At 48.1% G+C, this 25212-nt stretch overlaps 1 protein-coding gene across 1 annotated transcript in view; it reads right to left on the minus strand.

Moving 5' to 3' along the window:
- ASAP2 (ArfGAP with SH3 domain, ankyrin repeat and PH domain 2) overlaps positions 1-25212 on the minus strand; it is a 156395-nt gene that overhangs the window by 104770 nt on the left and 26413 nt on the right. Inside the window, exon 2 of the mRNA XM_052647444.1 lies at positions 4100-4172. Within this exon, the coding sequence (XP_052503404.1) occupies positions 4100-4172 (73 nt within the window). The remainder of the gene's footprint in view (positions 1-4099; positions 4173-25212) is intronic.

Below are 25212 nucleotides of genomic sequence, written 5' to 3' on the forward strand. Positions count from 1 at the left end.
CACAAGCTTTAAATGATTAACTTAAATGTTTATCAGTGAACACAATTTTTAAAAATCTCTTAAGATACTTTTTGCAATCTGCTGTTTGTCAAAAAAATTGACATCCATCTCTTAGTGGTTTCTTGACGTCTGGAAGATAGCCTGCCAGGGTCATCAGTGGCAGCCTCACAGCAGAGGGGCCACTGATCACAGCCCTGCCAGCAGGAGGCTGAGCTCCAGAAACATCCAGAGAACGCCTGTAACCTTTGCCCTCAGCGTCCTCTTTGTAAAACGAGGACCATGTGTTGCAAAGATGAGCGTAAAGGTATAGAACACCAAGGTACAGAGAAACGTTCAAAAGCATAAGATGATCATTATTCTGTCTACCCCCCACTTTAACCAGGAAAAATGCTTTTTTGGGGGGTGACCACCTTTTTGGGTATTGAAAAACCCTTGTTTCAGCAAACATCAGGGCTCTAGTAAGTGGAGGAAGGAAGCTTTATGCTCTGGTCCCTGACGTTTACTTTTAATAGGAAAAAAAATTAATAAAAATTTCCTGATGTGTTTACTTCCAGTGAGGTGTCAGTCACTGAAAACTCCACTTCCTTCTTTCATAAAATCAGCGGTTGTCAGGTAATCAGGTAACATCTACATACTGGCAAGCTAAGCATGGTGGTGGTTTTGTTTTCTTTTGTTGCTTGTTTTTAAAAAGCTGTCGAGGAGAAGCAACAAGGTCCCACTGTGTATAGCACAGGGAAAACTACATTCACTATCCTGTGATAAACCATAATGGAAAAAAACATGGAAAAGAACGTGTATATATGTATACCTGAATCACTTTGCTGCATTGGATTTAATACAACATTGTTAATCAACTACACTTCAATAAAATAGATTTTAAAAGAGAGCTGTAGAGGACTGTGAGGATCTAGACGGGGGTTTCTCAAGCTTGCATTACTGACATTTGGGACCAGATGATTCTTTGCTGGGGGCTGTCCTGTGTGTCACAAGACCTTCAGCAGCATCCCTGGCCTCTAACATTAGGTACCAGTAGCGAGTGTGCATGCACAAAACACACACACACACACATCCTTCAGTTGTCAGTGTGTGTGCGTTGTGTTGATGGTGGCAAATCACTCCGGCTGAGAACCACTGATCTGCATCCAAACCTAAATGCACTATTTCAGAGACAAGGAAGCCAGGGCTAAAAGACGCTAAGTGCTTGCTTCAGGGCACAGCAGCCCCGTGCCACAAACTCCGGGCCCAAAAAGCTTTCCAGTTTAGTGGGGGACCAGCTCAGTGTGGAACCTAACTCCCAGCTCTTCTTGGCTTTCCTAAACTTATTTCACATTCATTTGGCACTTGTCATAAACAATTAACACCTGTCTAATCATCTTAACATCAATATAATTACAACATATAAAGTATCCAAAATAAAGGGAGGAGAAATATCTATGAAGTCAAAACTCTGCAACACTCATTTTTAGCCTATTTTCCTCAACAAATATTTTCTCCTATGGATAAGCTCTTCTCCCTATCTTGGTAAATTTTTAATTTTCTCTTTATCCTTGATGTCACAACAGGAGGACAAGTCTTGAGATATTAGTACACCACATGCATATATGTATGGGTGGATATTAGTATACACACATTTATATAAAACTTGTTTCCCTGAGAATTTAGTGGACTCTCTAAATCTGAGATCTAAAATCTTTCTTTAGTTCCAGGGGCTTTTATTCAGCTACCAATTTTAAAAAATGCCCCTCTTTCTACTCTCTTTTCCCTCTTTTGGAGCTCCTTTTAGGTGGATGCTAATATTGACTCTTTTGAATCTATTCTCATTGGCGCTTAATTTTTATTTCACAGTGTCCATCTGTTCACCTCCTTGTGTTCACATAACATGGGGCCCCACTAATTCCATCTTCCTATGTGTGCAGCTTGCCATTTATCAAATTTTAGTTTTCATTTCAACAAGCTGCTTTAAAAAAAAAATCTCCAAGCCTTTTACTGGTTCTTTTTCACTAGTACTTGCCCATTTCAATAATTTAATAACCTCCCTAGCCCCTTGAATAATCCAAATCATTCATTCTTACTGAAAAGTCTTGCTTTGATTGCCTTATTAAATCTGTTTCTTCAAGTATGAGATTTTCAGCTTCTCGTCAACTGTTAGGCTATTCTTGATACTATCTGAGAAAGTCAGATTTTCATTTTGATGAAGTCTATCCATTTTTTTTCTTCTTTGTTTATAGCTTTCTTTGCCCTACACAAGAAACTTTTGCCTACTCCAGGGTGCAAAGATATCCTCCTGTGTTCTTCAAGAAGTTTTGTAGGTTTAGCTTTTATACTTAAATCTATGATCCATTTCAAATTAATATTTTGTGTAAGGGATGGGAGAGGGTCATGGCTCCCTTGCTCCCATGTAGATATTCGGCTGTTTTGGCAGCATTTGGTAAATTTTAGAATCAGCTTGTCAGTTCCCCTGCTGACGTTTTGATTAGGATTGTGTTGAATAGTAACATCAATTTGGGAAGCAATGACATCTTAACAATATTGTCTTCCAACCCCCACACACACCATATACCTCTTCATTTATTTAGGTCTTCTCTAGTTTCTGTCAGCAGCGTTTTGTAGTTTTCAGTGTCAGTTTCTTACGTATCTTTTGTTAAATCTGTTCCTAAATATACTTGGCTATTCTCAACTGCAGTATCATCTTTGTAGCTGAAATCTACTATTCTTCTCTGTCTTGGTCTGCACAGCCCTCCCTGGAGGAGAGACAGAGCAGCTAAGAGAGCTGTGCTCACATGACAGGGGACTCTTTCTTAACGTCGTTATGGCAGTGTGTACATGTCCGTCCCGAACTCCCTGTCTCTTCCCCCCATCTGCCCCCTCTGGTAACCATAAGTTTGTTCTCTGAGTCTGTTTTACAGATGACTCTTGAATAAGGCAGGGATTAATCAGGGTATAATTTATAGCCAGCCCTCTATATATTCAACCAACTATGGACCTTATTTGAATTTGCTACTGAAAAAATATCCCTGTGTAGGTGGACCTGCACAGTTCAAACCAGCATTGTGCAAGGGTCATCTGCATTTGAGCTGGGGGATGGGGCTGTTACATGGGACCCGTGAGGGTCACCTGCATTTGAGCTGGGGGACGGGGCTGTTACATGGGACCCGTGAGGGTCACCTATATTTGAGCTGGGGGACAGGGGTGTCACGTGGGACCCGGAGGGTCATTTGCACTTGAGCTGGGGGAAGGGGGTGTCACGTGGGACCTGCGCTTCCAGAAGGTCTCACAGCCCTCCTCCTGACACCACACCACCAGCAGCACTCCCTGCCCTCTGCTCCAGTCACCGTCTTCCCTGAAGGGAGGGGTCACGACGGTGAAGGGCACAACATGGTGCTCCCGGGGGCGCAGCCCGGCCCCCTCCCCTCCCAGGCCACTGCCTGAAGGCACCCCCGGGGCACCTGCCTCCCTCAGCAGCGGTGTTTGTCTCCCGCCAGCCAGCCTTTCTCTCTGCCCACCATCAGCCCTGCTCCAATCTCTTCAGGATTCCTCACAACTGCTGCTCCCCCGAGGCTGCCATCCTCTTCTTTCTGAGTCAAACTTCACAGTCACTTAATGACTTAAAAAACACTTTCTATCATTTGTAAGGTCTTGTGCAGGGAGCAGACCCGCCACATACGTGCAACCCGTCATTTTCAGGTCAAAAGTTCCATGTTTTTTTGTTTTTAACATATAATGAAGTCTAGATCAAATATTACTACAATCAAATTAGTTGATTACGCTTTTTTATTTATTTTCTTTCCAGACAAGACAGGTAAGAGAGAAAATGGAAAGGGCATCTGGCGTAATTAACAAACAGCACAAAGTGAGTCCACCCCCGAACCAGTCTGACAAAGCTGTTTACACAGGGTGATTACGGCAAACTCACCTATACTTCAGAGACCAAGAAACACACGTGCGCCTAAGAATGACACATCCCAGCTCACCTCTCTAATTTGCGCACCCAGAAAAAGAAGTCTCGTTGATTATTCACTCATGGTAATTAACATTATGATATCCGGACTGCGAATACAAAAGTGTCCATAAAGAAAACTAGAAAAGAGCGCATACTCACCCAGCCCAGAGATATTTATTGCTTTCACGGATTTCTTCATTTTGTAGAGAACCATCCGGTCCACGTCCAAGGCCTAAAATATAGAGAATATACTCATTAACACATGCTTGAGCTTAGATCACAGCTACAGAGAACAGCCGCACGAGAGCCACGAGAAGGCCGGTCTGGGGCCACCTCCCTGCAACCAGGGCTCAGTGCGGTGGGGAGGCAGGTGGTCTCAAAAAGCCACCCACCCACTCGGGCCTTGCCACACCCGAGTTGTCTCTGATCGCTGTGCCCCCTGGATACTGGCCTCCTGCAGTGTAGCGAGTCAACCTGGACCAACTCTGCTTCCACCAACCCTCAGTTTATCCCTATGAACCAGCCAGGCCCGGGGACGTGCCAGCCTGCCAGGGCCTGGACCAACCACCACACCATAGGTATATACAGCTCTTACGATGCCTAGCACATAGTAAGGGCTCAACTAATATTTGTTCAATGACTAATCATACCTGGAGTTTTAATCACAAAAGACACAGGGGTAAAATGTCCTTTTATCCCAACGGAACTCTACAGAAGACCAAGGGGTGCCACTTTTTGTTGTGATAGGAGAGAAAAAGCATTTGTAAACCGGGACAGGGACACCAAACACAGGACTTTCGTGAAGACTAAACGCACACCTGCAGGGAAATAGCCAGCCTAATATCTGGTATATAATAGATAATCAATAACAGTACTTGTTACTCATTTTGAGTTTGATCAAAAAAGTACAATGACGGGTCATCTTACACAGAGCACACCTCTGCCCAGAGAGACAGATTTTGGACGTCTGGCTTTCCTGAATCTCCTCTTGAATCCATTTTCAACGTGAGCTCAGCTGCTCAGTTGTGTCCGACTATTGAGACCCCGTGGACTGTAGCCCACCAGGCTCCTCTGTCCATAGGATTCTTCAGGCACGAATACTGGAGTGGCTAGCCATTCCTTTCTCCAGGGGGTCTTCCTGATCCTGGGACTGAGCCCACATCTCCCGCTTGGCAGGTGGATTCTTTACCACTGAGCCACCGGGGAAGCCCTTTCCAATACCTGCTTCGTAAGTCCTAGTTCTAACGCAGCAATGACGATCTTTTGCTGGACGCTAAAAACAGATGTGACTGCTGCTGACAATTTTACACAGGAAAATGATCCCAAGGCACCAGATATTTGACAGAGTGGTTAAATACAAGGAAAGGATGCAATAAAAAAGCATTGTTTTCCAATATCTTGTAGGAAAGTGTAGATAGGGACTAATATAAGGCAGTAAACATAATTATAGAGAATTAGCTTTTATTTTCCTAGGAGGTCATCTCTAATCCATTCCTGACTTTCCCTTGAGATATAAAAAGAGATTTGGAAACAGCCAATAACCCATGAAAATCACTACTGAACTATCTTTCTCACAAAATCTCATCAATTTTTACTGCCCACGCATGCACCAATTCCCAAGGTCCCCAGGGCCAGCAAGAAGACAGGGTTTGCTCAGGGCTGTGTCAGAAACTCTACTTCCTGAAGCTTGGACAATGCTGTGTCAGAGAACACAGCTCTCACATACAAAGACACAAGTTCAATACAGGCATCAAAAGCTCCGGAAGGGCCCAATCCCCACAAGGGGCCACTACTGAAAAACACATCTGTTCTACTTAACATCTCACCTAGCGTCTCGAGAGAATTTGGTCCTGCCCAGACTTTGGAATCACTAGAAGAATCTGTTGTGCCTGCGTGCTTAGTCGTGTCCAGCTCTTTGCAACCCCAGGTACTGTAGCCTGCCAGGCTCCTCTGTCCCTGGGATTCTCCAAGTAAGAATACTGGAGTGGGTTGCCATGCCCTCCTCCAGGGAGTCTTCCCCACCCAGGGAAGGAACTTGTGTCTCCTGCCTTGGCAGGTGGATTCTTTACCACTGCACTGTGTAGAAAAGTGTGTAAAGAGTCTGACTTGCCTTCAAATAATAAAACCTGCTCCTCTTTCTAAAGCTTCCCACAGACAGCAGAAGACATCAACAGCAGCCTGGTCAGACTATACTGAAACACTGTAAGTCAGCCAGTATTCATATTAAGCCCCTCCTGTGTGGTAGAAGGTGTGAAGGTTGAAAACATTCTGCCCAGAAGAGAGAAACTCACAAGAGTCCGAGGGACTGCTCCCTGCCCAGGAGGTCCTAGGACAACCTCTCAGCTCTTCAGCAAAGCTTGATGAACCTGCACCCTGAACTTCCGTCACAATGAACTAATGAGGCTCCTCCCATCAGCCTGCTACCTTCTCTTGGCTTCCAAATACTGTACACCTCCTCCCTCCACCACCCAGAACACTTTCCCTTCCTCCTCGTGACCCTCAGCTTCCACGCTGAATCTGGCTTGATTGGTTTAGAGGTACCTCTTCCTCCTCAAAGTCTTCTTGGATGGGTCATCTGGGTGCTCCTCACAGCTTCTCCTACCGAGTACTATGCTTAAGAACTGACTCATTGGAAAAGACCCTGATGCTGGGAAAGATTGAAGGTGGGAGGTGAAGGGGACGACAGAGGATGAAATGTTGGATGGAATCACCAACTCAATGAACATGAGTTTGAGCAAGGTCCAGGAGTTGATGATGGACAGGGAGGCCTGGCGTGCTGCAGTCCGAGGGGTCGCAAAGAGTCGGATGTGACTGAGCGACTGAACTGAAGATTTACTGAGTACCTACCACGAGCTGAATATGAGCTACATTATACAGATACGATGGTGTGCAAAACAGGACCTGCCCCTGCCTTCATGGAGCTTATAATCTAGCAACTCAATGCCTGAAATAAACACAAATTAACTGTGACCACAGTCAGCGGTCCAGGGTTGAGCTTGACCTGTTTTTCTACTTGACCAGCTCTGCCTCAATATGGATGCTGTCTCGTAGGGTACCTACCAGGCCCAAGTGTCTGCTGAGCACGGAAATGTGGCTCATGGCACACCTTAAAGTGATGCTGTTTTGGACATAGTAGGTTAAGTAAATATAAATAAAACTAATTTTACTGTTTCTTTAATGTTCTCTTCTAAGGACAGACAAGGAGCAGCCACTGAAGTCTTCTTGGCAGAGGGCAGAGGGGAGGGAAGGTCATGCAGACTCAGTGAGAACATGGATCTGGGCAGGCAGGGGAGTGGATTCAGGGAAAGCCCACGCAAAGGTGGGGGACCGGCTGGGTTCCACAGTGGGAAGCTCGAGGCAGGGCAGCAGACACGCTGGAAAGGTCTGCGAGTGGCCACCGAGATCTACTCTCAACCAGGCTTCAACTCTCCAGCTGCTGGTCCTCCGAGAGAGTAATCTGTCCAGAAGGCTTTGGCTCGATCACATTGAGAAAAATGGGAACTTCAGTGTGGAAGGCTGACAGCAGAGCAAACACACTTTATCACAAGGTTAAACTCTGACATTCTCCTCCCAGGTTGTACTGTGGGACACACCCCTCCCTGATCATTCAAAGTCTTATAAAAATATACCGCCCCATGAAATCCTCACCTTGTCATTAAAGGGTCATGCTGTTTCCTGAACTCAGAAAAGAGCAGATAAGCAGTAACAGCTGCTTTTCCAGTCTGTTAGGAAGAGCCTGGAAGTAAAGGTGAGGTGGGCGGTAGAGGTAATTTTTAATTAAAACTACAAGAGGGAAATGCAATCACCGCCCCACTCAAAAACACACCCCTCATTATGGTGCATATTTACAGATAATTAAGGTTGAACTTGGTCAGAAGTTCAAGTGATGAAGACTTGAGTGCTGGAAAAAGCCTCTGTCGTTTACATATGAAAACAGCACAGGAATCTTAGAACAAAAATAATAAAAATTTGAGAGTTTCAAGGAACCAAAAGCTTCTACCAATTGGGCTGAGATTTCTAACCAGATCACACCCTCACCCACACCCTACCCTCTCTACAATCTATGCGAGCTCAGGAAAAGAGGAAAAAAAAGCTGTAATTACAACCAGAATTTGCATGTAAAAACTATAAACAAGCAAAAATATAATAGACAATACAGCCCTAAGCAGGCATCGTGCAACAGCCTACGTCTGGCCAAAGATCATTAATTCTGAGGAGCCGGACCACAGCTGACCTTTAGTTTATAAAGCAAATTTCAGAGTAAATTTATCACATAAACAAGGCTGTGGGGATGTGTCTCAGATATTTCAGAGGAAAATAAACAACTGTCCACAAGCACTTTTAAGGCCTCTCTTTTGATCCCCTAAACTGTTGTATTAATAGCCACAGTTCTTATTTATTCATGGAAGCAGCTCTCCTCTGAGTCCACGGCTGGTCCAGGGCTGTGTGCAACGTGGGAAAGGACATCTTCCCGGGAGGACGCACACACTTCTTTTCAGGCCCGTGCTGTCCAGGATGGCAGCCACCACCCACAGACGAATATTTAGAGTAAAATTACAGAGTCAACTCCTCAGCCTCGCTCCCTTTTCTCTGGAGTTCCGGTCGTGGACCAGAGACCATTTCTAAGCAGGTTGCCCTTGATGCTTCTCCTCTTCTCTGTGGGTGCCTCTGTGCGCCACCCTCCAGGGCTGCCCCATAAAACACTGGGAGCACTTAGGGGCCCATGCCCTCTTCCCGCAGTGAGCTTAGCACCAACATGACCATGGGACATGCCTGCTCCCAGGGCTCTCTGGGGACCTCCATTCTGGCACAAAGGCACCCTCGTCCTGATGCTGGACTGTGGGACCACACCTCAAGGCTGTCTGAAGCAAGCCTCAGGCATCCGGGGTCGACAGGCATGTCCGCCCCTCAGTCTGTTTACAGGTGGCTATGAGCCAAGGACCTGTCCAATCTATGTGACGATGGGGTGGTGCAGGATACTAACTTTGAACCCCCGTTAAAAGAAAGGTTCATACATCAACTATACTTCAATTAAATAAATGAGTAAGAAAAAAAAAAAGTGAGAGAAAGAAATGTCATCCTCCCAGAAGGAATTCCACTCTTCTCATTAGTAGACCTGCATTACCAAAAAACCCTAAAGAAGGCTGAGCACTGAAGAACTGATGCTTTCAAACTGCGGCGCTAAAGAAGACCCTTAAGCATCCCTTGGACAGCAAAGAGATCAAACTGGTCAATCCTAAAGGAAATCAACCCTGAATATTCATGGGAAGGGCTGATGTTGAAGCTGAAGCTCCAATACCTTGGCCACCTGATGTGAAGAACCGATTCACTGGAAAAAGACTCTGATGCTGGGAAAGACTGAAGGCAAAAAGAGAAGAGGATGGCAGAGAATGAGATGATTAGATAGCATCACCGACTCAATGGACATGAACCTGAGTAAACTCCAGGAGATAGTGAAGGACAAGGGAGTCTGGCATGCTGCAGTTCATGGGGTCACAAAGAGTCGGACACGACTTAGAGGCTGAACAGCAACAAAACCAAAAGAACTATACTTCATCATCATTATTATATTTTGATTTTTATTGATAAAAAAATGTTGTGGAAATTTATTTTATCTCTCATTATCTAAGCATGTACACAGTTTCCTCAATTTTGCCTCTGGGGCTGAAAAGCCTGAAATATTTACTATCTGGCCCTTTGCAGATAAACTCTGCTGACCCCTGACCTGCGGATCCACAGAAACGTTTCTCCAGCACTGTCAGGCGCCCTGCTGCTCCTGCCCTGACCTGGAGGGCCAGCTTCATCCCCAGCTCCCTAAGGTCACCAACTGGAGCCAGCAAGGGTGGCGATGGCCTGGCCTATTGTTGGAAACCAGAGATGCTGCCCCCGAGGACAGCAGACCACAGGCCTCCCCATTCAGGCCGCGATCCAAGCCTGACCCATCTGCTGTCCCCTCAGTCCTTTCAAGAAGGACCAACTGGAGAGGAAACGACAGATTTGAAGGACAGAAGACCAAATAGCAAAACAAAACAATGCGCAGACCTGCGCCCTAAGGACAGCTTTGCCAAGAAAGGGTTGTACCGACATCGAGATGGTGGCTTTGCCTCATCGCATGTTTGACCTGACTTCTGAAGTCACAGAGAACATTAATGACAGTGTCAAATATTTCCAGAAGCCTTTTGGGAGAAACAGAAATGCACTGTGGCCTGCAGGCTCGGTTTAAAGTGAGAGCAATAATGGATTGCCCTCCTCCTGGGAATAAAACAGAGGCTAGGAGAATAGCAGGTGTCATGAAGAATAAAGATCAAATAAATAGCCAAGCTGGATCACAGCTGTGTGCAACGTGTGCATGAGGACAAACCTGAAGGTCGAACTTTGGTGTTGCCTAATAAAATCAAAGTTACTCATAGTATGTGAATATCTGCATTGGAAGATACGTACAAAGATGTTCGTGGCATGCTTACGAGGAGCTGAGGACTGGGCAAAACCAAATGCCTATCAATGGGAAAATGGATGAACTGTCGTATATACCTGTAACAGAATGCTATACAGTGATGGAAACGAGCAAACTTTGCCCACACAGAACACAAATGAAAATTCACAGAAATATTAAAGAAGCAATCTGCAAAAGTAAATGTGCAATATAATACCATAAAAAAAATTTTTAGATAGACAAAATTAGACTGTGTTCAGGGATTTAGATTTAAGGGTGTAGATGTTACTGAGAAAAAATGGGAAGGAGCCACAAATGCCCAACTAGGGGGGTAACCTCACACACGATAGTGCCCTCCTAGGATCCAAGTCTAGACTCGTTAGGATGACTGATGCCAACTGGGTCACACAACTGAAGCCATGAAGTGGAAAAGAACACAGACCACGTACAAAGACCCGGGATAACAAGGAAGAGCCCTGAGGCATGTAAGGCTGAAGGACCGAGTATCCACAGGCTCCCCATGGACCCTCTCCCTGGAAAGCCAACCCCCAACACAGGCCTTATCAGAATCACTAATGCAGAGAAACGGAAACAGATGATGTGAACCCAGATTTATAAAAGTGCTCCCCATCCTGATTTTTACTGGGGGGTGGGTTCTGGGAGATCTGAGGAGCTAAAAGGGAAAGGCGAATTTTGGAAAAAGCTACAATCCACCAGAAGCAAAGAAAGGCACCTGGCCCTGGTGCCCTGTTCCCAGACAGATGAGGGGCAGGGGGAGGGCCTGGCCCGGGTCCCCCAACACCTCCCACAGTGCTCTGCTCACAAACAGAAGGGACCTTATCCCAGAAGGTGCCAGCACACCCCTGCAGGAAGCGGGGTGGGGAACAGGTGTGGACCCGGCACCGCAGGCTTGGCCATGCAGAAAAAGCAGCAGGGGAGGCTGGGAGTGAGGTCAGCCTGGGGGCACAGGAACAAGCCACACGAATGCCACGCTGGCAACACAAATGGGGCAGGGAAGACTGGACATGCCGTTTTGTTTCTGGGCCCCATGTGCCTACAAGGAGCACAAAGTGAGACTTTGTTCTGCAAGCTAAGGAGCAAGCTTCCAGAACTGCACCCCCAACCCCGTGTGCTGACAGCTGGGCATCCAGAGTTCCAGAGTGGCCAGGGGAGCTTAGCAAGCTTCTACACACACCTTTCCTAACACTGGGAAATCATCGCTCTTGCACCCTGCTCCCTGGGCTTCGTTTTAAGCCCCTTCCTCTAAGCTCATCCAGGTGCAGGGGCACACCTGCCCAGACCACAGGTGTAACCAGTCTGGGGTTCTAGAATCTTCCAAGAGCCGAGGAGGAGTAGGCGGGGCCTGAAGATAGGTGGCAGGCTTGCCGAGCTCCACCATCGACTCCAGGCTTTTCCAGGGGCAGCTCAGAGAGAGGACCGCTATCTGGCCATGTCTTGATCTTCCACTTCTCGGTTCCTGTTTCCCATCCCAAAGGCCTGGCACCCTGCCCTGTGATGAGGCAGGAAGGAGGGAGGAGGGAAACCCAGAGGAGGAAGGAAGGAACCAGCCGGCTTGTTGAGGCCCCAGCGACACCTGCCACATACAGAGCTACCCTCGCAGTAGCAGGAATTTTCCAGGGGGGGAAGGAGGTGAAGATGCAAATCAGTACACATGCTTGCTGGACTCCTGCTGCACAGCCTAGCCCCGTGGGCGGATCACGTGGCTGGCCACTGCTGGGACAGACCCAGGGCTGCACAGGGCCTGGTGGCTGCTTTGGGAGACCTGGGCCCGGTCCACTTAGGGTAAGAACAACGGGGGCTAAGGGGGCCAACTACTGGGAGTCCAGGCCCCACCCCAGATGGCATGGAGGATACCTAGACCCCAGGACCCTGCACTCACAGCTGGGGTCTGGATGGGCTTGTTCCCCAGGGTGCTCCACCCCAGAACCTAAGGGTGGTCATCTGTAAGGAGTGATGGACAGAGCTTGTACAAACACTGGGCAGACGCTTGTGTAAGGGGTGAAGCTGAGGTGCCCGGGGCATGAGGGCATCAAGCCTGCCCCCAGCCATGGCGCTCCAAATGGGGCTTCTGGCACCAGGAAGCCTACAAGTGGATCGACACCAGAGGCCCCCTGCTCCCTGCTCCATTTAATCTCAGGAGCGTGCAGAACCCTTCAGGGGTGTGAGAGCTGAAAAGAGGGTGTGGGGGGAATTCACCATCAGCACCCTCAGCCTGGAACACGGCAGGGCTGCTTTACAGACAAGGCATCAGATGAGTTCATCCAAAGAGCAGAAAACTCTGCTAAACACACACTCAGTGGAAGACGGCTTCCACCACATCGGAAAGCAAACTGAACCCAGCCGGGAGCAATGCTGAGACCAGAGAGGAGGACCGCTGGGGGACAGAGGGCCTCACCCCTTCTTCCTCCCTCTGAACCACTCCACCCCAGATGGCACCCTCTCACACAGGAAGCAGGGGGAAGCTGTGGAGTGGAGATCATGGCTTGGACAAAAACGCGGGACTGGCCAGGTCAGGGAGGACAGAAAGGTGAGGTTTCAGAGAAACCAGCAGCTCAGCAGGAAGAGGCAGCAACAGACCCAGGCGAGCTGGCGGGATGCGGCTGGACCTGGGAGCAGGGACGGGCAGCCAAACGCAAGAGCAGCTCTCAGCGGACTGAGGCAGCTGCTGGGGGTCTCAGAGCCTGTTTATTTTCAGCATCTGGAGATGTGAGTGTTTCTCCCCAAGGAAGGGCTTCAGACTATTCGTTTTACTTTCTTTGTTCTCTATCCAAAGAAAACTAAACCCCAGCTGACAGAGTCAGAAAGAGAGCAGGGGACGGGTTCCCACAGCCCAGGGGAGAGGTCCCCGCCCGCCTGCAGGACCCCCGGTCAGTCCTCATTCTCCTCTCCACCCCCAACTCACCCCCCCACCTGCCCCACTCAGGACACACGCCCACTGCAGGCCATCCCAGATGATATAAAAGTAGATATCCTACATTTCTAGGACCAGAATGCTATCTGCTTTTAAAGCTAACATGCGAAGTATTTACTATCCCTCAAAAAAGCAAAGATACAAAATGCGTATTGTTTCTCAAGAAACCTGCAGAAGCTGCAAGCGTCCACAGACGTTCTGCTAGTAGAAGCTGAGCAGCCCAGCCTACATTTATTACAGGGACAGGAATGATGGATTGTGCAAACCAAGGGTGGGCACAATGGCCGGGAAAAGGCACGGGCAGGCTCTGTCACCTACTCATATCGTGGCCCGAGACAAGTCACTTTCTGAGGTCCCAGACAAAAGAGTCAACGAAACTACTGTCTTTAAGGCAGTTTGCATTTCAGCTATCCATCTTTCCAAGGATGGACTATAAGTGCATTCAAATGCACCTGAAGTGAAGTGAAGTGAAGTCACTCAGTCGTGTCCGACTCTTTGCGACCCTGTGGACTGTAGCCTACCAGGTTTCTCTGTCCATGGGATTCTCCAGGCAGATACTGGAGTGGGTTGCCATTTCCTTTGCCAGGGCATCTTCCCAACCCAGGGATTGAACCCGGGTCTCCTGTACTGCAGGCAGACACTTTACCCTCTGAGCCACCAGGGAAGCCAAATGGACCTGACATAATGGATTAATTTTCCAGGGTAACAGAGAATCCTGCCCAAGGATCTTAACAGAATAGATCGATCATTAATACTGTGAATAATCAATCCATCTGAATCCAAACATACAAACAAATCCTTGGTAAGCGCAAACCTTAATTTTTAACTAAAAATGTATTTCCCTGGCTTAGACTTCTCAAAAGAGGGAGAAACGCCAAGTGTGTGTCAGTACGACTCATCAGAAGGTCAAGCTACCAACATGGAGATGTCAGCCAGCACTCACCTTAGGGGTGGAGGTCATGAGCCCTCAGTTCTTCAAGTACCTTCCAAAGGCCTTTAAGATCAACTCCTAGGGTCACTGGTTCCTCAATTACCTGAACTCCAGTGCAGTTCCAACACTATGGCCTCAGGCATCCGTCTGCCCCGCTGCCCACAGGCAATAGCATCTGAGCAGGGAGTGTTAGTCAAGGCTATGGTTTTTCCTGTGGTCATGTGCGGATGTGAGAGTTGGACTGTGAAGAAGGCTGAGTGCCAAAGAATTGGCACTTTTGAACTGTGGTGTTGGAAAAGACTCTTGAGAGTCCCTTGGACTCCAAGGAGATCCAACCAGTCCATTCTAAAGGAGATCAACCCTGGGTGTTCTCTGGAAGGAATGATGCTAAAGCTGAAACTCCAGTACTTTGGCCACCTCATGCAAAGAGTTGACTCACTGGAAAAGACTCTGATGCTGGGAGGGATTGGGGGCAGGAGGAGAAGGGGACGACCGAGGATGAGATGGCTGGATGGCATCATGGACTCGATGGACATGAGTCTGAGTGAACTCCGGGAGATGGTGATGGACAGGGAGGCCTGGCGTGCTGCGATTCATGGGGTCACAAAGAGTCGGACACGACTGAGCGACTGAACTGAACTGAACTGAAGGGAGTGTTACCGGCTGTCTGACACTGGGGACAGCTCTCCTTCCAACCCTTCCCTGAGGGCCATGTTCTACAGGCCACATGCAAACGTCTCCCTGTCTGTACATGCCAAGCATACAGTCTGGCTCATTATAAAACACTGATGAGAGAAACTTGGTGAACTAGACAGGTTAATTAATGGAAAAAAAAATTAAGGAAAGAAAATGAGAGATGCTGGCTCACACTTCCTGTTCTTCTAGTCCCTCAGTTCAGCCCAGGCCCATGCGTGGTCCTGTCAGGTCACCCTTCCTTCCTGCCGGTTCCATGGTTAATCTCTCAGCTACAGCTTACTGCTTTCCAACTGTGTCTGGTGGCTATCTGTGGAATCGGTTTAGACAAAAACACACCACGCTGTATCTCTCCTTGGGGAACCAGGCAATGTCCACACATCCTTTCAGACCAGCTGTGGGATGGGGTAACACTTCACACTTTCTAAAGCACGTTAAATGATTAAGACTGAGACCATGACCGCTGCACAGGGCCCCGGGCCTGACATCCCCAGAGCCGTGCGTGGCACTGGGAGTTGCCAGGACTGCAGGGTTCTAGAAACGAGGATGCAATGAGACTGCCTGGCATTTCCTGCCCCTTCCCCTGACCAACCATTTTGTGGTCAAACACCAGCGACTGAATTACGAGGAACAGTCACCATGCGTGCAGCATACCCTGCAGATTACAGAATGCTAGTTAACCTTAAATGCCCACTTGTGTCTGGCAGCAAGCTAAACGCGAGAAGTGATGAGGATGGATGGAGGTTCAGCCCCAAGGAGAGAGACCACGTGTACCATTTCAGCTTCATAACCACCCTGGAGGTAGTCAATGTAGGTGTTACTTCCCTCATTTTACAGATAGTGAAAGTTTGAAGGTGGGAGGAGAAGGGGACGACAGAGGATGAGATGGTTGGATGGCATCACCAACTCAATGGACATGAGTTTGAGCAAACTCTGGAAGATGGTGAAGGACAGGGAAGCCTGGTGTGCTGCAGTCCATGGGGTCACAGAGAGCTGGACACGCTGAGCCAATGACCAACAACAGACAGTGAAACTGAGGCTCAGGAGATGAAGTACATTTCCTCCACAAGGAAACAGCACAGAGAGGAGGAGCTGTAACTGGGGTGTGACCCTCAGCTTCTGCCTTCCCTCCCCGACGGCACCCAGCCTGACAGGCCCACATTCCCTTCACAGACCCCATGTAGAACCAGCCCAAACGAGAAGCCAGAGGTTGGCAGAGGGGTTTCCAGGGCACCTCCTCTGTGACCAGGGCCCCCGGGGAGGTCCTGGCCTCCTCTGAAGGAGCAGGGCAGCCAACTCCACTTGGCCCTCGGAGGCAGGCAGCCAGCGGGACTCAGCACGCCCGTGGTGACCACTCTCTGGGCCTCATGGTACCACTGGTGCTGCCCCACCCCGCAAAGGCCCAATGGGCAAGCACATGACACCTGCCATTTCCTCCCAGGGGTCCTCCCCATGACCTCAGCAAGGCCCTTCTGGGCACACTGCCGGCAGGCCCCCAGGGAGTACATGTGGCAGACACAGCAGACGACATCCCCGCAAACCCCTCCCCATCTGAGCACAGGGCGAGCCTGAATGTGTGGTTCAAGTGAATAACTATGTAACCCTATAGATGCCACAACCATCACAGATATGAAAATTGCTACGTGCAGAAAGCTCTGCCACCCACTTTGGAGACCCAGGGGGGCAGATGGAGTAGACAGAGAGAGGGTTAAGGGGCAGGGTGAAGCCACAGACCTGCTGTGCAGGCCAAGTTCATGCCAGGGTCACTCCACATTTAAGGTGCTCTTAGAGCAGGATGTTGAGCCCGAAAGCTCACAGCAGAAGAACAAGGCATTAGGCCCCCATCGGCCGTAAGGAGGGAAGGAACCTGGGTCACGCAGGACACCCCAGGGCCAACATGGCTCCACCACTGTCTGTGTGGCCTTGGCCAACGGTCAACTTCTCAGCCCCGGCCTGGGCTGGCTCATCGGAAAACTTGCCACTGTCCACAGGAATGCTAGCGTGGAGTTTTTTCTAGACTTAAATTCTAGGAGTCTAGGCCTCTATGCACATGGGAGTGGATAGATCACAAAGAATGGCATTACTTAACACAAACTTCATCCCTGGATTCAGGGTCCCTGACCGTAAGGGACTTCTGCTCTAACTGAAATACACAACCTACATGTTAAACGGTCCAGGAAAATTCACCAAGGAACTGACTAGAGACATCAGGGTGGGTGTTATGGCTAGAAACAATGAATGCCAGGGAAACAGAGCCAATTCCCATTCCTACCAATCACCCGCAACTGATGCCTTCTGCTCAGGGTGTCATAAATTCTCCTGGGAACCCTCTGAGCTAGGGGCATTACCCTTGTTTCAGAGAAGAAGAAACTGAGGCTCAAACAACTAGCTCTTGCTGGGTCACCTAGCAAGTAGGTGGCAGAAGTCATCAGGAGTCACACCCTGGACTGTGACTCCACAGCCCACGGTCTAACATTTCCTCATATTTGAAAACTAAGAGTTCTACATAAATTGATTATCTGGGGGGAAAAGATAACAGGGAAAAAACCAAAAGTTTTTTTTTTTAACTAAAAAAAAAGTTTTAGCTTTTAAACTTCAAAAAATAAACTTATAAAACTAAAAAAAAAGTTAAAAAAAATAACTTATCTTGGTTGGAAATCGCAGAGAAACAAATTTTCTGTTGTCCTATTTTCTTAAATAGAGAATGGAGCACAATTCTGCTTAATGCTCAGGTTCGCTGGGAGCACCAAAGACCGCCTGGCCTGTAACACCTGGACGGCCCGTGTGGGAAGCAGGGCCACCGGGCACCACGCCACAGCCCCGCCCACGCTCCGCGTCCTCTCTGCCCTCAGCAGCCATCCTCCTCCCTCTCGGCCGGCCTGGACTCCAGGGCGGCTGAGCCGAGGCCTCTTCTGTTGACTTCCGGTTCCTGGACCTGTTTCAGGCGGCCGGGGTTGCTAAGTGTCTGACCCCTAGATGTGTGGGGCAAGACTGCACCTAAGAGCTGAGGGACACGTCACAAAAAGGTTATCACAGAGAAAGAGAGAGAGAATGTGTGTGTGTGAGAGAGAGAGAGTATGTGTGACAAAGTGTGAGTGTGTGTGTGAGTGTGAGAGTGTGTGAGAGTGTTGTGAGAGTGTGTGTGTGTGTGAGACTGCATGTGTGTGTGACACAAAGTGTGTGTGTGTGAGTGTGAGAGTGTGAGTGAGAGAGTGTGAGAGTGTGACAGTGTGTGTGAGTGTGAGAGTGTGAGTGTGAGAATGTGAGAGTGTGTGTGTGAGAGAGTGTGTGAGAGACTGCATGTGTGTGTGTGTGTGTGTGTGACAGAAATTGTGTGTGTGTGTGTGAGAGAGTGTGTGTGTGAGACTGCATATGTGTGTGTGAGTGTGTGTGTGAAATAGTGTAAGAGAGTATGTGTATGAGAGTGAGAGTGTGTGTGAGAGAGACAGTGAGTGTGAGCAAGAGTGTGTATGTGTGAGAGTGTGTGTGTGAGACAGTGTGTGTGAGAATAAGTGTATGTATGTGTGAGAGTGAATGTGTGTGTGTGACAGTGAGTGTGAGCGAGAGTGTATGTGTGAGAGTGAGTGTGTGAGACAGTGTGTGTGAGAATAAGTGTATGTATGTGTGAGAGTGAATGTGTGTGTGTGTGACAGTGAGTGTGAGCGAGAGTGTATGTGTGAGAGTGACAGTGTGTGTTTGAGTGCATGTGTGTGTATGTGTGAGTGTGTATGTGTGTGTGAGAATGAACATGTGTGTGTGAGAGAGAGTGTGAGTGAGAGTGTGTGAGTATGTGTGAGAGTGAGTGAGTATGTATGAGTGAGCGTGTGTCCACGTGTCTGTGTGGAGTGGAGAGGGGACCAGACCCAGAGAGGGACAGTTTCCGGATCAGCCCAGCTGAGCGCCAGGCTTTAACCTGAGGACACCTGCCGCGTGCAGTGAGGAGGAGACAGGCCAGGCGAGGACGGGCACTGCTGGCATGTCCAGCAGGAGCAGGAGCAGCGCCCGCGCCCCGAGCACCTGCTCTGTGCCTGCTGCTGGCCCTTGTGCTCTCCAATGCCACTTCATCTAACAGGTGACTTAGTACCATTCCCAAACTGCAGAACGAGGATACTGAGGGCCAGGCTGAGCTTTTAAGACGGACGACACGCGAGGCAATGAGCAGTGGGGGTGAGCTCGGAACCCGGGAACACAAACGCCAGCACCCCACCCAGGTTCCTTCCACCGTCTCACGCTCCCTTAAAGAGCCTTCTCACAGAAAGTGAAAGTGAAGTCGCTCAGTCGTGTCCGACTCTCTACAACCCCGTGCACTGAAGCCCACCAGGCTCCTCCGTCCATGGGATTCCCCAGGCCAGAACACCGGAGTGGGTTGCCATTTCCTTCTCCAGGGGATCTTCCCAACCCAGGGATCGAACCTGGGTCTCCCGCATTGCAAACAGACACTTTTACCGTCTGAGCCACCAGGGAAGCAGCCAGCAAACCCACAGAAGCACATGAATCAAAAAGCGACGACAGTAGCACCTGAGGAATAAGGTCCCTGAGGCCGATGTTCTGTCAGGGAGGCAGACGGCTAAACCATCAATCACCTGGAGCAGAGGAGGACAGGGGACCATCTGAGACTCCCCACCTGAGGCACCTGGTGATGTGGAGCTGTGCGGAGGTAGTGCCTCTCCCTCAAAGCATAAGGTGGTGGTGAAAGTCACTCGGTCCTGTCCAGCTCTTCGCAACTGCTTGAACTGTAGCCTGCCAAGCTCCTCTGTCCATGGAGTTCTCCAGGCCAGAATACTCGACTGGGTAGCCATCCCCTTCTCCAGGGCATCTTCCCAACCCAGGGATCGAACCCAGGTCTCTGGCATGGTAGGCAGATCCTTTACCGTCTGAGCCACCAGGGAAGCTCAAAGCGCAAGGAGGTCTCCCCCAGCTGACAGCAGAAACTTCAGCCTCATCAAGGCTCCCAGCGGCTACCTCCTCAACACCCGGTCCCCGCAGCCTGTGCCATCAAAACTTGAGAACAGATGAACTGCTGCCAGGCAAAGAGCTGTCTCCTCAATGAAACCCCCCACTGGCTGACGGTTCTGCACACGGCGCTTGCACACCAGGCCTTCCCGGGGACAAGCGTTTCCCACACAGGGGTGCCACAGTGGCTGAATGACTGGGATGTAAAGGAAGGATCAAGAACATGGGGGACGGAGGAGCGAGGAAGGCACACAGTACTGAAAATTACTGAATTGAAGGTATTTTCGCTTTTTTAAAAGAATTCTGGACCCAGGATGAAACCTTACATACAGCTGAAGGATTAAAAGTTTCACACCGCTCACCTGCTCAGCAGAATCTGGGTTACTGAAAAGATACGTGTACCTTGAACGGTGGTTAAGTCTGCCTATGCTAAATGAGCAGGGAGGGTGAGTCTGAAGAGACTTACAGAGAATCCCATCTAATTTTTTTGCTCACAAATGGAAAGTGTTGTCCAAAGTCAAGCAGTTTCTGAGGAGCAGACCCACAGCCCCCAGTCCAGAGCTCCATCCTGGCCCCAGGACACAACCCTGTGGTCCTTGCACTAAACTTAAATAACCATCTCCTCCACACACTACTTGTATTAATAAGTTTTATCAGCGAGTCAAAGGTGGGACTCACTCTTCTTGCACCTGGGCCCCAACCATCAATATTTATTGCGACCCCGGTCACGTCTCTGGCTTTGTTCAGAGCACCAGGGAGCTGACAGCAAACAGAAACGAAGTCTCTGGACTTTTCCCGGTGGTCCAGTGGTTAGGAAGCCACCAGCCAATGCACGGTACATGTTCAATTCCTGGTCTGGGAACTAAGGTCCCAAGTGCAGGGCGGCTAAGCTCGTGCACCACAATAACGGAAGCCTGTGCTCCTAGAGCCCGGGTACTCTGCAACAAAAGAAGCCACCGATGGGAAGCCTGTGCGCTGCAAGTAGAGAGTAGCCCCTACTCATGGCAACTAGAGAAAACCCATGCGCAGCAGCAAAGATCCAACACAGCCAAAAATAAATAAGTAAAAATCAGAGAACAAGAAACAAAGTCTCTGGATCCAGAGTCACCCCAGTAGACACAGAAAGCGATACACGCGGGCATGACGCGTCAGATAGAGACAACTGCAAAGCAAGAGCATCACCGGGCTCCCCAAAGCAGGGCCTCCTGTGTCCTCTGCTCACTGCTGGTGCACAGCTCCCCAGGAGTACACAACAGTGAAGAGCGGTGCGTCCAGACAGGGACGTCAGGAAGACGCGATACTTGAGCAACATGTGCAAAAAGACGTAGCAACTGTGTTACAGGAGGTTAACTGCCGTTACTTCAAGAAACGCCGCAATATAAATGTATGGCTCATCTTCTAGGGCTTGTGTTTACAGGACGCTCCACACTGAGCATGGTGAGTGACTGAGCAGGCCCAGGATACACTGACTGGTCCTGCAGGCCAGCTCTGGGTCAGGCAGTACCACCCGCCCAACCCGAGAGGTCAAGGAGTAGCAGCAGCAGCACAACCACCCCAGAGTCATCAAAGGATCTAGAAAAAAACATCCTCCCCAACAGAGGCAGTACTAGTCTTTCTCAGACCAGAAGCTTTTGTCCAGGAGGATTCCTGCTCTTTGTATGAAAATCAACCCTAGTTCCCAGAATCTCTATTAGTAACAATAATAACATCATCACCACCTAAGTACTGAATCCTGACCACAGCTGCACACTGGAAGAGACATGTAACACACATTATGACACTTGAGCCTCCTGACAGTCTGCAGTGAAAGTGAAAGGGAAGCCGTTAGACATGTCCGACTCTTTGTGACCCCCAGGACAGCAGCCCACCAGGCTCCTCCATCCATGGGATTCTCCAGGCAAGAATACTGGAGTGGGTTCCCATTTCCTTCTCCAGGGGATCTTCCCGACACAGGGATTGAACCCGGGTCTCCCACACTGCAGACAGACTCTTTACCATCTGAGCCAGGGGGAGGCCCTACAGTCTGCAGACTGGGAGACAAAGGAAACTGCCCCAGCCACACCTGCAGTGAGAGGTAGAAGCTAACATCCTTCCTGGGCCTGTATGTTTCCTGTCTTGACCTACATCACAGTCAAGTGTCCACTTGACGTCCAGCTCCTTCTTCTTCCTCAAGACTGTCTTGGTTGTTTGGGGTCTTTTGTGTTTCCATACAAATTGTGAATTTTTTTGTTCTAGTTCTGTGAAAAATACCAATCCAAGAACATGGTGTATCTCCCCATCTGTTTGTGTCATCTTTGATTTCTTTCATCAGTGTCTTATAGTTTCCTGCATACAGGCCTTTTGTCTATTCCTAGGTATTTTATTCTTTTTGCTGCAGTGGGGAATGGGACTGTTTCATAATAACTTCTTTTTCTGAGTTTTCATCGTTATTGTAGAGGAAAGCAAGGGATTTCTGGGTATGAATTTTATATCCTGCAACTTCACTATATTCATTGATTAACTAGTAATTTTCTTAATCCTTCTCTTAATGGCTTGTTAAGCTGCCGTCTATGGGGTCGCACAGAGTCAGACACAACTGAAGCGACTTAGCAGCAGCAGCAGCAGCAGCTTCAAATTCTTTAATGATAAACTTATGTAAATTTTCCACTAATTCCCAAAAGCAAACTTCATATACATGTTTCATAAAAACTAACACACATGGACCACTTTTCATTTTGGGGAACAAAGTCTGCTGGCTATTTTTACCACATTATTTCCAGAGTATACCTCTCTGTCCCTTACAACTAGACTGTGAGCCTTGCAAGGTCCATGTTTATACAATTCTCAGCAATTAGCACAGCATACAATCAAATTGCTTGATGAGTAAATGAATAAGTGAATGAATGAATGTACACCAGAGTGACCTACCTACCCATTCATTCTGTCTCCAATTACTCTGTCTACAAACATAACAAGCTTCCATTTCTCCAAGTGGACCCTACCTCCCTGAAAAATAGAGTATATCTTTGATTTTCCACCTAACTAGATCTTGAAAGTATTTTAATTAAAATTCATCTGCATGACACAGTAAGCAGATGCTTTTTAAAAAAGTATCATTTCAACAGTTCCTTTTCTGATTTAGTCACATTTTCCATCTGAGTTCCTTTACCAACTGTGATTATAATTTGTGAACAAAAATGTGCATGGTAGAATTTTTCAAGGCTCACTGGGGCAAAACATTCCTGTTGATGGAAGTCAAAGTACAAACTTTTATTAATTCATATGCCTTTTCTCCATTATACCTGAAGTCATTACTGAGGGTAGGCCAGAATAAAGAAAATACACAAGGCCACTTACGCATCTCGTATGAGCAAAAAAATGTTATGTTACCGGGCCTCAGTTATATCCAAGCAACTAATACTCTCAAGGTCTCATATCTAATGGTCTGAATACATGTAAAGTCTCATCTAACAATCATTATACAATCAAAAGCTGCTTCCCCAATATCATGCTGCCCTGCAGAGGGCAATTCTCCTCCATAAAAGAGGTAGGAAAAGAAAGAAAAGTTGAGCCACTAGGGAAGTCTTGAAACAGAAAAGGAAACAGGAAAAAAAAAAAAAAGATGATAAGATGGTGATCAGCTGTGAATTCTTTGAATTGACCCTGGAACTACAAGGAGACACAGGCTTTTGGATCCTCTCCTAACAATGATCTTTGTTATTGTTGGTTAGTTGCTAAGTCGTGTCCAACTCTTTGTAACCCCATGGACTATAGCCAGCCAGGCTCCTCTGTCCATGAGATTTCCCAGGCAAGAATACTGGAGTGGGTTGCCAATGCCAATGTTCCCACCCAGGGAACAAACCCGTATCTCCTGCACTGCAGGCGGATTCTTTACCACTGAGCCACTGGGGAAGGCCAACAGTGATCTAGCCACCAGCTATTCTCTCCAAAGGCTTCAAACAGAAGGCTTAGAAAATAGAAGCCAGGCTTTGTTCGACACAAGATGTTCATTCCAGGTCAGGCTGCAAGATCGTCAAGCACCCAGCACCACCATACCGGACACAGATGCTAGAGAGCTGGGACTGGTCACCATCTGTAGCATCCAACCTCCTAAGGTCTGATCCTCCCAGAAGGAAAGACTTAGAAAAGCAGATCTCCAGAGGTTACTGTGAAACCTTGGTGCATTGATTCAGCAAACATATTTACCTTGCCTGACCCATGTGCTGGCACTGGGTTGCATGCTGGAAGGGCACTTGACAGTCTGAACCAGGGACTGAGCCTGCACTTCCCAAGATCCAGGCCAGAGCAGATTTTATTTGTAAACCACCAAAAGAGGCTCCCATGAGATCCCAGCCCAAACAGAACACCCATCACTACTGTCTGGCCAAAAAAATAACGTTCATTCCAGCACAGAGCACAGACCTCTAGCCTCACTTCCAAGACAAGAAACACACACACACTAAACACCTGTGAAATACCCATTGTACCTTCATCTCCTTTGTTTCATACAAAGAAACTAGGGCTAAACAAGAAAAACCACCTTGCTCAGAAGTACAGAGCTAACGGCAGAATCAGGCTTAAAATTCACACGTGTCTGTCAAGTAACAAAGTTCTCGATCAGTATAATAGGCGGCCTGAAACATTAAACTTATGTGGACTCGAACACATGCCACCAGGGAATCCTGTGTCCGCCAGCCCTCAATCCTGTTTGTGCCTGTTGAACTCATCTTTTGAGGCCTTTCTCTTGTCTCCCTGTCCGTGTTTTAGCAGGGTGTCTGGCATGATGTAGGTGCTTAGTAAATGTTAACTGTGTCCACAATGGCAAAATTACGGGACACTTTCCTGTGAAGGCATGAGCACTTACTTAAATCAGTTTCATTTTCAAGTACGGATATATATAGCCAACTCCAACTGTGTATAAGGAACTCATAATCAAACCGTAGCTTAGCATACACAGTGGCAATAGGTGATGGCTTACCAGAAAACCTTTCACTGAAAACTATTAGGCAAGTAAAGAATGTTTCACATGCCAACAGTTCAACCCAAATTCTACAGTATCAACACTGCTGCTTAATATTGATAAAATATGCCTCCTGGACACATGCTGACAGAGACATAGAAAAACAAAGTTACGTTTACTAAAGAGGGGAAAGGGGTGGAGGAGGGATGAAGTAGAACTTAGTGACTAGCAGACACACAAGCTCCTATATATAGAATAAACAAGGTCCTACTGTATAGCAGAGAATTATATTCAATATCTTATAATAAACCATAATGGAAGAGAAAAACAATCAAAAAATTAAGTGCAGCTAATCCTCAAATCCCAATATGACACAAAATCTGTGCTTACC

The sequence above is a fragment of the Budorcas taxicolor genome, chromosome 11, assembly GCF_023091745.1.
Source record: "Budorcas taxicolor isolate Tak-1 chromosome 11, Takin1.1, whole genome shotgun sequence".
In the NCBI taxonomy this organism is placed as follows: Eukaryota; Metazoa; Chordata; class Mammalia; order Artiodactyla; family Bovidae; genus Budorcas; species Budorcas taxicolor.